The sequence below is a fragment of the Staurois parvus genome, unplaced genomic scaffold (genome assembly GCF_062004578.1).
Source record: "Staurois parvus isolate SC_StPar_1 unplaced genomic scaffold, SC_StPar_1.0 ptg001591l, whole genome shotgun sequence".
Taxonomy (NCBI): domain Eukaryota; kingdom Metazoa; phylum Chordata; class Amphibia; order Anura; family Ranidae; genus Staurois; species Staurois parvus.
In genome coordinates, this window is record NW_028319387.1 from 61,976 (window position 1) to 74,637 (window position 12,662).

The following is a 12,662-nucleotide window of genomic DNA, read 5'->3' on the forward strand; positions in this document are numbered from 1 at the left end:
CAGTGTTTGTATGTATTTTCAAAAAAACAAACAAAAACACAGTGGTCCCCCTCCCAGGACTAGTCCCCCCCTCACAAGGCAAGATTTTTTTTTTTTTTTAATACAAAGTCTTGCCTTGTGAGGAGGAGGCTAGTCCTGGGAGGGGGCCACTTGTGTTCCCCCACCCGTAGGGCTGTCCAAGGTGGTAGCATAACTATTTTTCATAATGGAGATGAAGGAAAAAAGCAAAAAAAAAAAAAAGGGAAAAAAGAAAAAAACAAAAACACATCTTTTGAGATCACCAGAAAAACATGAAAGTGAAGTGCAAATTTATTAAAATATAAAGCTCATACAGTAAATATTCACTCCCTCCCTAAAGATGGCAGTCTCCTTCCTCTTACTCTGAAGTCTGGGCAGGGGTGGGGTAGACAACAGTGTTGTGCACTTATCTCAGGAAATATATAAATATACTATCACCTTCCGAAAGACATTCATGAGATTATTCAATAAAACATACAGCTGGCACTGGGCTGACTTCAGTCAAGTGGATTCTGATTTGTTGCTTCAGGGCTGCAATTTAGATCTTAAATGAAGTATACAATCTTCTTCTTCCATTTGTTTTCAGTGTAGGAGGAGGTGACCACATGTTGTGTGTAGGAGGAGGTGACCACATGTTGTGTGTAGGAGGAGGTGACCACATGTTGTGTGTAGGAGGAGGTGACCACATGTTGTGTGTAGGAGGAGGTGACCACATGTTGTGTGTAGGAGGAGGTGACCACATGTTGTGTCTAATTATCTGCAGACAATGCTGCTTTGACTCCTGAACATGGGGAGAAAACATACGGGTCTGTACACTAACACAACCTATTGAGTTACCAGTAATGTGATGAAACATTCGGCATACCCCTACCTCTCCTGCAGTTACCTATATGTACTTCAAAATGTAATTTTGTACCAGAAGCTTCTAGAACAAGTGCCAAGACTTGGTTACCTTTACTAAAGAGAAGTCGTGCTTCCTACAATGCTGGCTGCAGCCTCCTGGCTCTGAGCACATCCTGATGGGACATATTATGGATTCCGACCAGGGCTGGTCTCCAAACAGTACCCTCTAGTAAGAGGCCAGGAATAGCACAGATGGATGCAAAGCCAGAATACATATGCAAATAAAAAGTTTTCTAGGGCAGCCTTTCTCAACCAGAGTGCCCAGACAAAATGTCTAAAATTGCCCAAAACTTGTATACAAGCCAGAGGGTGGAACAAGCCTGCCTTTTGGTTACACAAAGCCACAGGCGTTCATTGTGCGCCATTACCACCTTCTAGCCGCCAGCATCCTGACAACCAATGACATCATCAGTTGATAAGGAGGATGTCAGCTGCCTGCACAGCATCCTAGTTTGACCCTCCCCTGCCCCTCTCCATCAGTGCTGGGGTCACATCAGCTGAGTGATGGAGAAAAACTGAGGGAGAAGAAAAACATGGGAATACTAGTCAATACCAGTGTGCAAAAGTGTATTTGCTTTGAAAGAATAAATCACCTCTAATGTTGGGTGTCCTACATGTGTGGATGTTGCTGCGTTATATAAAACGATTAGAATAGTTTTTCACATTTTAGAATGAGGTGCCTCAAGACTGTCCATAATTTTAAAGGGAGCCTCGGAACTGTCCATAATTTTAAAGGGAGCCTCGGGACTGTCCATAATTTTAAAGGGTGCCTCGGGACTGTCCATAATTTTAAAGGAAGCCTCGGGACTGTCCATAATTTTAAAGGGTGCCTCGGGACTGTCCATAATTTTAAAGGGAGCCTCGGAACTGTCCATAATTTTAAAGGGAGCCTCGGGACTGTCCATAATTTTAAAGGGTGCCTCGGGACTGTCCATAATTTTAAAGGAAGCCTCGGGACTGTCCATAATTTTAAAGGGTGCCTCGGGACTGTCCATAATTTTAAAGGAAGCCTCGGGACTGTCCATAATTTTAAAGGAAGCCTCGGGACTGTCCATAATTTTAAAGGAAGCCTCGGGACTGTCCATAATTTTAAAGGGTGCCTCGGGACTGTCCATAATTTTAAAGGCTGCCTTTACTGAAAAAAGGTTCAGAAACACTGTTCTAGGGTAACACATAGTCTGAGGACGCCATCAAAGAAAGCCTATCCTGATATACACAGGTGGCCATCAGTGACCTCTTCTGAAAGATATTGGGTCCCTGGCTTCACAAATTTAAGACACTGAACAGGTTTGCAGAGCCAGATCTTGTGACCCTGAAGAATGTGTTTCTGATTTGTAACAAGTTACTAACTGCATTTGATTAACATACAACCAAGAACCTTGCATTTTCAGAAGGCGGTCAGCACTGGCAGCCTCCAGCTTTCTCACTGAAGGTTCTTTTAGTACAGGGACTGTACAGATGCTTTCAATACTAATCCCCGCTTCACATCTATGCAGTCATGCGGGCTGCATTTTGTACGGGTACGAGATCCCATTCATTTGAATGGACTCCCGTGCCCGTGACACGCAGGGAAAGAAGTCCCTGCACTTCTTTGGGAACCTCGGTTCCCAGTACGGTTGTGTCTTCCAATATGGGCGGCCTGCCATTAAAACTAATGGCACCCGCCCGCGGGTCCGCATTTCTCTGTGCGGGTGGTGCGGCTGCACGGATTTTCGTGCGGATCCGCAGCGGCACCACCTGCACAGATGTGAACCTAGGGTAAGTCCTAGTTTCCAAAATGGCCACCCACCATGTCTATTCTGCATTGGAACAAGTCAGCACTAGTGCCCTCTGAGAAAGAACACTACAAATCCCATCTTAAAATCCTTTGGCTCCTGTGCATTCAACTGTGTAGTGCCTATGGCACTCGCGGCCATTCATTGGGCAGCAAAGCATCCTTGCTGGGGACACAAGACTGATCTATTCACCCAGGTTTATAGCAACACTTGACAAATCCTTCCCAGCAAAGAACCCAACACCAATGTACTGAGCACTTTAAGTCTGAACATAGGTTATCTTTTTAAAAACAAAAAAAAAATAAAAACGCACACACTAGCTGATTCCTCCATCCGCACAAGCAAGGTAGACGGAGGAATCCACCCTGCTGTGCCATCATATTATATCCTGACTGGGGATTCCTCTACAGTCAGAATACACCAATCAGCACTGCAGCTGCTCAAATTAAAATGTTCCAATATTACCGTTCACCAGAATACAAGCGTTAGAGCGACTTCTGTGAAGCGGAACAGCCATTGACGGATCAAAATCTGGTCAGTCTCTGCTGAACCGGCCAAGTTTCCGTCCACATCTGGCCAGTTTTAGTCACCTTGGAGAAAAGTTCTATAGAAATATTACTAAATGAAGTACTGGGATGTCTTTTTATCCCAGGGGCAGACTGACCATTTGGAAACTCGGGCACTGCCCGAGGGCCCGGGGTCAGTAGGGGGCCCCATGAGATGCCCCGGGTACCTTTTTCATAGGCTTTTTTGAGTTTGGGCAAGGACACAGGGGCCCCCATGATCCCCTATTGGCCGGGGGCCCCATGAGTTGTCAGTCCGACCCTGTTTTATCCTTTACAATTTGAAAAGTTTCCTAGTAGCTCAGGTATAAGATATGGTAAAACAGTGATGTCGTCAGTAAACCACAGAGGGCCCTGAGCCCAGGTTCACACTGATGTGGTGTGGAATTCGCAGCGTTTGTGCGAATTGCGCACCACATCAGAATCACACCCCGTTCATACGAACCGCTGTAGGTGTGTATGTTAACAACAACCCGAAGGCGGTCCGCAAACCGCAGTGCGATGTGCAGAATCGGATCACATAGGTGTGAATACCCATGTGATCCGATTCTAGTGCGGACCCAAAAAAGGGTCCTGCACGTTTTTGGTGCGGGTGCGAATAGATCCATACAAAATGTACGGCTCCAATCACACCGCACACAAACTGCATGTGATTTGCACAGAAAAGCGGTGCGGTTTCTGTGTAAATCATATGCAATGTTCTGCACTGCATGTATGTGAACCCAGTGTCAAAGTGATCCCCTAAGTGTTAAAGTATTGCCCATTTATTTTAGCCTGCCGGCCCTTTAAGAGTTTCAGAAGCCAGGAAGCGAGCGGGGTTTTAGGGTCACGTGACCACCGTGATTTGCCGTCACATGATCGGTAAAAGTCTCGATCACAAGGGGAGATCGGGACCTTTCTGTGAGTCACGTACATGTGTGCTGGAGGCACACGCTCTCACCACATATGTATTTTCTATTGGCACGGAAATATGTGGCCACTCGGCGTCAAGGGGTTACATTAGTGAAGAGCACAATTAAAAGGTTAAGTTCACCTTTTAGGGTGGAACATCTAACATGGTTCAGCATCAGCAACCGCAACCTGTGCCAGCGGGCGGGGGATCTTCGCTGACACGCTTTGAAACCAGCACAGCTGTGCGATTCATTTACAGTATCCTGTGAATGGACGGACTACAAGTACCATCAGTCGATACAGCTGACAGCTTGTAGTTCTCCATGAACTACAAGGGCGCTGATGAGCACTCCCATAGTCCATTGGTCTTTCTTGCTTTCAGGTAACTGCCTGCTCATACATGGTAAGGACAGACAGTATTCCTTAGAGTCTGCAGGTGTCTGACATTGCAACTGCGATCTGATGATTGCGACCGCAATGCTCTGCAGGCTCCTTACAAAATAAACATTTTTTTTACCTGCAAAAAAATGTTTTTATTTTCAAAAGTTGAACTTAGCCTTTAAAATACACAAAAAAAACCACAAATATTTCTTTCGGTAGTTTTGTCCACAACTGTCAGCAATTGGCGTCTTATCGCAGAGCATAGTGTGAATGGGCTCCATCATCCAACCTGCTAGTTATAATAAATGTCTCAATGTTCCAGCTTCTGACAAGTACAATGCTTTCCCTTCAGACGTCGGATACATAAAGCAGATGGAGTGCTACCACTGAGCAGGATAGCAGAATGCACACTGTGGGGTTTATTTACTAAAACTGGAGAGTGCAAAATCTGGTGCAGCACTTCATAGTAACCAATCAGCTTCCAGGATTTATTGTCAAAGCTTAATAGAACAAGCTGAAGTTAGAAGCTGATTGGCTCCTATGCACGGCTGCACCAGATTCTGAGTGCTCCAGTTTTAGTAAATCTCCCCCCCATGTGAGTAATGCCAAGCTTCACCAGTACTCTTCACCTGCAGAAAGTCACCCTCTATACTCTCCACTGAACAACATGCAAATCAATTGCCACAAGCAGCCCAGATCATCAACTACGCTCACAGCTCTATGAATGGGGGGAGTTGTGTGGGGTATAGTATGGTGTGGAAGGCTCTAGCGCCACCCGCTGGTCAGACTTCAGAATAGGGGGGGATCTGCCCCTCTTATCCACAGACCGTTTTCTTAGTGTGCAAAACCCATCCCCCTCCTAAAAGGTGAACCCATAACACTGTAAAACTCTGATAGAAGGTGCCCTAATATATAGCATTGCAGTCATTAAGGCTGTTTCTGGTTCCCGAGGAAAATGTCCGTTGTGGGTCATGAAGAATTAAATAATAAAAGATCGGCTGTGCAAGCATTGCTTCAGGTTTAGAGCAGCCGGCGTCACTCTGATCAGAGAGGCCTAAGATGGCGGCTTACGGAAGGCACCCCAGGCATGGAAGCAGCGCGTAAAGGCGTGAGGCTCGTTCCCCTTCCGGACCAGGCGCAGCTTCCGCGGGTGTTCGGAATCCTTGGCTCTCATGTGCTGGATATAAACCTGTTTGGAAGACAACGAGGGTTAACAAACATCAGAATTATAAATGCATGGTTAGATGGTACATTACACCGAGGAAAGCACATAAACAAGTAGATGTGTCACCTGGATGTGGGGAAAAGGGTACGATGGCACATATATGGTGGGGTTGCCCAAAAGTACAAGATTACTGGGAGGGAATATTACAATAAATCCAAGAAATATGTTGTACAGAGAGATCCGTGGGCGTGATTATTTTATAAATTTGAACCTTTGGTAAAACTACATAAGAACAAGGTACTGTACCATCTAGTTAGTGCGGCTAAGGGCTTGATTCCAAAATTTTGGCTTGCCCCCAGACCCCCTATGAAGGAAATAGAGTAGAAAGCATCTATAGGATAGAGGAGTTGTGTCATATTAAAATAGGAAAATGTAGGAAAATGTGGAATGGTTGGCGAGTCTTTAAAACATCTACAAGATCCCTGGAATTTGTTAGAATATAGCAGAATCTAATATATAGGTGAGCACTGGCGATATCTGGGAAGCAGCTAGAACACAAGGTGAAGGTAACAATCCCCTACAATAGTATATGTAAGAAAGTGCAGCACTAAAAAAACCAAAAAAACAAAAAAGAAACAAAAAAAAAATTATATATATATATATATATATACACACACACACACACACACACACACATATATACATACACACACACACACACATTTACATACACACACACACACACACACATATACATACACACACATTTACATACACACACACATACACACACACATATATATATATACACACACACACACATACATACACACACACATATATATATATATACACACACACACACACATACAGTGGGGCAAAAAAGTATTTAGTCAGCCACCAATTGTGCAAGTTCTCCCACTTAAAAAGATGAGAGAGGCCTGTAATTGGCATCATAGGTAGACCTCAACTATGAGAGACAAAATGAGAAAAAAAATCCAGACAATCACATTGGCTGATTTGGAAAGAATTTATTTGCAAATTATGGTGGAAAATAAGTATTTGGTCAATATCAAAAGTTCATCTCAATACTTTGTTATATATCCTTTGTTGGCAATGACAGAGGTCAGACGTTTCCTGTAAGTCTTCACAAGGTTGGCACACACTGTTGCTGGTATGTTGGCCCATCCTCCATGCAGATCTCCTCTAGAGCAGTGATGTTTTGGGGCTGTCGCTGGGCAACACGGACTTTCAACTCCCTCCAAAGGTTTTCTATGAGATCTGGAGACTGGCTAGGCCACTCCAGGACCTTGAAATGCTTCTTACGAAGCCACTCCTTCATTGCCCGGGCGGTATGTTTGGGATCATTGTCATGTTGGAAGACCCAGCCACGTTTCATCTTCAATGCCCTTGCTGATGGAAGGAGGTTTGCACTCAAAATCTCACAATACATGGCCCCATTCATTCTGTCCTGTACATGGATCAGTCGTCCTGGTCCCTTTGTGGAGAAACAGCCCCAAAGCATGATGTTGCCACCCCCATGCTTCACAGTAGGTATGGTGTTCTTTGGATGCAACTCAGCATTCTCTCTCCTCCAAACACAATGAGTTTTGTTTCTACCAAACAGTTCTATTTTGGTTTCATCTGACCATATGACATTCTCCCAATCCTCTTCTGGATCATCCAAATGCTCTCTAGCAAACTTCAGATGGGCCCGGACATGTACTGGCTTAAGCAGGGGGACACGTCTGGCACTGCAGGATCTGAGTCCCTGGCGGCGTAGTGTGTTACTGATGGTAGCCTTTGTTACGTTGGTCCCAGCTCTCTGCAGATCATTCACTAGGTCCCCCCGTGTGGTCCTGGGATTTTTGCTCACCATTCTTGTGATCATTTTGACCCCACGGGGTGAGATCTTGCGTGGAGACCCAGATCGAGGGAGATTATCAGTGGTCTTGTATGTCTTCCATTATTGCTCCCACAGTTGATTTGTTCACACCAAGCTGCTTGCCTATTGCAGATTCAGTCTTCCCAGCCTGGTGCAGGTCTACAATTTTGTTTCTGGTATCCTTCGACAGCTCTTTGGTCTTCACCATAGTGGAGTTTGGAGTGTGACTGTTTGAGGTTGTGGACAGGTGTCTTTTATACTGATAACAAGTTCAAACAGGTGCCATTGATACAGGTAATGGGTGCAGGACAGAGGAGCCTCTTAAAGAAGAAGGTACAGGTCTGTGAGAGCCAGAAATCTTGCTTGTTTGTAGGTGACCAAATACTTATTTTCCTCCATAATTTGCAAATAAATTCTTTCCAGATCAGCCAATGTGATTGTCTGGATTTTTTTTCTCATTTTGTCTCTCATAGTTGAGGTCTACCTATGATGCCAATTACAGGCCTCTCTCATCTTTATAAGTGGGAGAACTTGCACAATTGGTGGCTGACTAAATACTTTTTTGCCCCACTGTGTATATATATATATATATATGAATGGTAAAGTGCAACACATAAAAATGCAAAAAAAACATTAGTAAATGCGAAATCTAAAAATCTAACAATATGGTAAAGTGCATCATGAATGTAATGAGCTGAGTGAAGCAGTAAAGTGCATCAAGTAAAAGCATGAAAATATCAGCTAAACAGCTCAAAAAGCAAATGCCAAACAAGAAAAGTGTATCACGGGCAGAATCTAAATACAACAATGTCCGTGGTGATCCGTGAAGTAAAGTGCAGTAGTAAATGATGTTACTCCTTAAGGAGCACGGAGGTCCGGCGGCCATCTTAATTCTCCAGCTGGTCAGTTGTTTTCCACATGTCAGCAATGTGCTAAACCGCTATTATTTCCATGGATACTATGTGTTTCTGCTTAATAAATTTACAATCAAATTACTACACTATGGGCACCCTCCTTTATGGATCTGCACCGAGCTATTAATATTCCAGGAACCCAGGAGACATCTGGCCTTAACCATCCCAGAATCCAGAGGAGGGATATCCATACCAGGCTATACTTTCATCCCACCATTAAAGAGGACCTCTGGCTGACTCCAACATATTGTTACACTGTGCATTTAAAATGCGCATCTGGTGAGTGTGCATTTTTACCATATCCCACACGTCACCTGAACATCTGTATATATACCACTGGAATATCGGAATAGAGTACTCCACGCCTTAGTATTGAATATTTATCACACAAAGGACTATTCACACATTTTTATTGGGACTATTGTTCATCACTATATTTATTGGTTAGGAATTGGATTAACCTGTACGCTTGAAATCACACACTTATTCACATTAATATATTTATTTATTCATCACATTATATACCCATTCTACAGAACAATGATATATCTAGCACTATATAATTTATAATCTATGTTGATATCATAGCCTTGCACTTTTACAATTTTATATGCTGTTTTTGAAGGTTTTTGGTTCCTTTTTATAATTGCACTTTTACAATTTTATATGCTGTTTTTGAAGGTTTTTGGTTCCTTTTTATAGTTTTTTTTTTATAATTGCACTTTTACAATTTTATATGCTGTTTTTGAAGCTTTTTGGTTCCTTTTTATAATTGCACTTTTACAAATTTATATGTTGTTTTTGAAGGTTTTTGGTTTTTTTTTATAATTGCACTTTTACAATTTTATATGCTGTTTTTGAAGGTTTTTGGTTCCTTTTTATAGTTTTTTTTATAATTGCACTTTTACAATTTTATATGTGGTTTTTGAAGGTTTTTGGTTCCTTTTTATAGTGCAATAGCTGCTTTTACTGTCAAGCGCTCGCTGAGTCCCCCGTTCACACAAGGCTGACATGCTTGGTAGACACTATTATTCTCTGTGTAAGTAACTCATGAAAACGAATACACAAGCATTGAAAGCCACACAGAACTTTTCAAATTCCAATGACATTTCACTTCCCAACCCATTCTCTTAAATATTGTTACAGTAAAAGATTTCAGTTCAGAGATGCCCCAAAGAGACGGTAAAGTCATACAGGAAGGACCCAAATGCCTTTGTTGCGCACTCACCTGACAAGCCTTCAAGCTGAGTTTGATCTCCACCTGGCTGGTCTGTGTCCCCACCCACATGTACACCTGAGAAGAAGGATAAACCAATCAGCACTCTCATTGTGTGCCTGTTACCTCTTCATATACCCGACACTAGACATTGAGCACTCACTTCTTTGCCATTGTCGAGGAGCATGATATCGTCATCCGCAAGGTCATCCTGACAGAAGTCTGAGCACTTCTCAGACACCGAGAAATAGCCCTTCTCATTAGAGCACCTGGAGATGAAAGCAGGTTTAATAATCAGGTCTCTCCAGACAGCAGCCAATGAGATTTCGGCTGTCTGGTAACTTTAGGATTTCTGATTGGATGCTACGTCTATTCCATTAGGCATTGACACTTATGTATAGAAAGCTGGCAGGGGCAGTGTGAAGGGTAAAGGTCGGCCATACACAACATTTATTTCCATTCCGCTTGGTTGATTGACATGCTGGTCTGCTGCTGTGGACACCAGTGTCAGGATCATTCCAACCAAGAGCAGCAGCCTAAATGAGGCCAAATACCAGAGTCATGCCCAAAGCCCCCCCTTCCATTCACTGTAATGGAGTACAGGTGGACCTTGGTTTACGGACGCCTCGGTTGATGTCATTTTTGGTTTATGAATAAAAATCCATTGAAAATAACGGCTCAGTTTATGAATTTTTTTTGCAATACGAATGGATTAATTGGTTTTCAATGCATTTAGGAATTTTTTTTTTAATCATGTCCCTGTACAGTATTTATGCCTTTAGCCACTTGCCTACTGGGCACTTATACCCCCTTCCATACCAGGCCAATTTTCAGCTTTCAGCACTGTTGCACTTTGAATGACAATTGCGCGGTCATGCAACATTATACCTATATGAAATTTTAATCATCTTTTTCTCACAAATAGAGCTTTCTTTTAGTGGTATGTACTGGCCGCTGGGGGTTTTACTTTTTGCGCTATAAACAAAAAAAAAAGCAAAAAATGTGAAAAAAAAAAAGTTTCTTTGTTTCTATTATAAAATTTTGCAAACAAGTAATTTTTCTCCTTCACTGATGTGCGTTGATGAAGCTGCACTGATAGGCAGCAGTGATGAGCACTGATAGGCAGCACTAATGAGGTGGCACGGATAGGCGGCACTGATGACGGGTACTGATAGGTGGCACTGATAGGTGGCACTGACTGGCAAAACTACTGGGCACTGGCGGCAATGCTGGGCACAGGTGGGTGGCACTTCTGGGCACAGGTGGGTGGCACTGCTGGGTACAGATGGGCGGAACTGGTAGGTACTTGTGGGCGGAACTGGTGGGTGGCACTGCTGGGCACTGATCATCAGTGCCCTGATGATCGGTGCCGATCCCTGCTCTGCCAACTGCTGGTTCGCGGCAGTACTTTCCTCACATTCTGACAGTGTGAGGAAAGTGCAGCCGGGAACCGGCAATTGCATTTCCCGTTGATCAGCGTGTCATTGGACGTAGAACACAGCGATCACGGAGATCGTCGGGTGCGTGCCCCCGGGGGTGCACAGGAGAGCGCGTTCTGGGAGGACATCATATGAAGCCCTCCCAGAACTGTCCGGCCGCAGTGCAGCTGTCATTTGGCTATCTGTGGTCAGCTACTAGTTAAAGTGCACTTTATAAAGAGTTTTGAACAGATAAAAGACTTATTTTTTTTTCTGACCTCCGGAACGGATTAATTGGTTTTCAATGCATTCTTATGGGAAACCGTACTTCGGTTTACAAATTTTCTGCAATATGAAAAGTCCCGCAGAACGCATTCAATTCGCAAACTGAGGTACAGCTGTATATGAAATAAGTGGGGAATCCAGCAGGAAGAAGTCAGTAATATGATGAGCTTATGGGAGTAGCAGAGACATTTCCCAACTCTTGTTTCCCTTAATGGGAACATGTCATTCATCTCCTCAGTGACCACTGAGGAACGGCCATGTCATTCATCTCCTCAGTGACCACTCAGTCATTTCCACCAGAGTTACCCTATAGATCTATCTACTCATCAACAGCAGGTAGGTGACTCGGATGAGCTCAGGCGGGTTCAGACACTAGTCTATGCCGCCAGGAAGCTGACAACCAATCACAGGTGGCAGAGGCTTCCCTGCCTTTGATCGGCTGTTGGCTTTGAAAGCCTGCCTTGTGCTCCAGCTTCTGCTCTCTTTCACCAAGCCAATCTTTGAATCTACCAGCGCTGCTTCTCCCCTCGCAACAGTTCTGCCAGGGACAACAGAGCAGTACATGAAGGGCACCTCTACAGCTGCTCTTACCCTACCTGCTGCTCTGACCCTGGCCACCACTTCAAAACACCAAGTGCTTCTGGGAGCTGCCAAGCACATCTGGGACCATATGACTTTCTTTCTTGATAACCAGGAGAGAAGAAGTGATGTCACTGTTCCTTCTGAGATCTGACACCAGCAAACCCCAGGTATTCTGGATGATACTCTGACAGAGGTAGGCGTGGCAGGGGAAGGCTAAATATAAATGTAATCTGCTTTACACAGACACTGCCTTGGATGCACAAGGTGACAGGGTCTCTTTAAACAGGTTATATCTGCAACACGCCATAGTTCCATACACTGGCAAGGCTCACGGTGAAATGGATTTGGAAAACTGCAAGTCCCAGCCGAAAATATTATGTTGTGCTGAATTTCAGTCCCAGTGGATTTATCCCGGTATGTTGATCTACCTACCTGAACAGACGTGAGTACTTCATATACTCCGCATCTTCATCATATGGTTTTTGCCCTCCAATGCCCACCCAGAAGAAGTTCTCGGGCTCCTCGCCTTCATTTATCACCTGGTATAAAAACAAAGGACCGTTGATCAGCAATTAGAGTCTTCTCATGTATTACTCTCAAGAACTGTGAATGAAGATACTACAAATAACTCTCAAGAACTATGAATGAAGATACTACAAATAACTC

General features: G+C 43.8%; 1 protein-coding gene across 2 annotated transcripts in view; it reads right to left on the bottom strand.

Annotated features, from left to right (window-relative positions):
* Positions 1 to 291: 291 nt before the first annotated feature.
* FLII (FLII actin remodeling protein) overlaps positions 292 to 12,662 on the bottom strand; it is an 87,991-nt gene continuing 75,620 nt past the window's right edge. For both annotated transcript variants that reach the window (XM_089662951.1, XM_089662950.1), the window contains 4 exons: positions 12,429 to 12,535; positions 9,875 to 9,980; positions 9,724 to 9,789; positions 292 to 5,720 (listed from right to left, as the gene is read on the bottom strand). In XM_089662951.1, the coding sequence (XP_089519077.1) occupies positions 5,586 to 5,720; positions 9,724 to 9,789; positions 9,875 to 9,980; positions 12,429 to 12,535 (414 nt within the window). In that variant the 3' untranslated portion in view covers positions 292 to 5,585. The remainder of the gene's footprint in view (positions 5,721 to 9,723; positions 9,790 to 9,874; positions 9,981 to 12,428; positions 12,536 to 12,662) is intronic.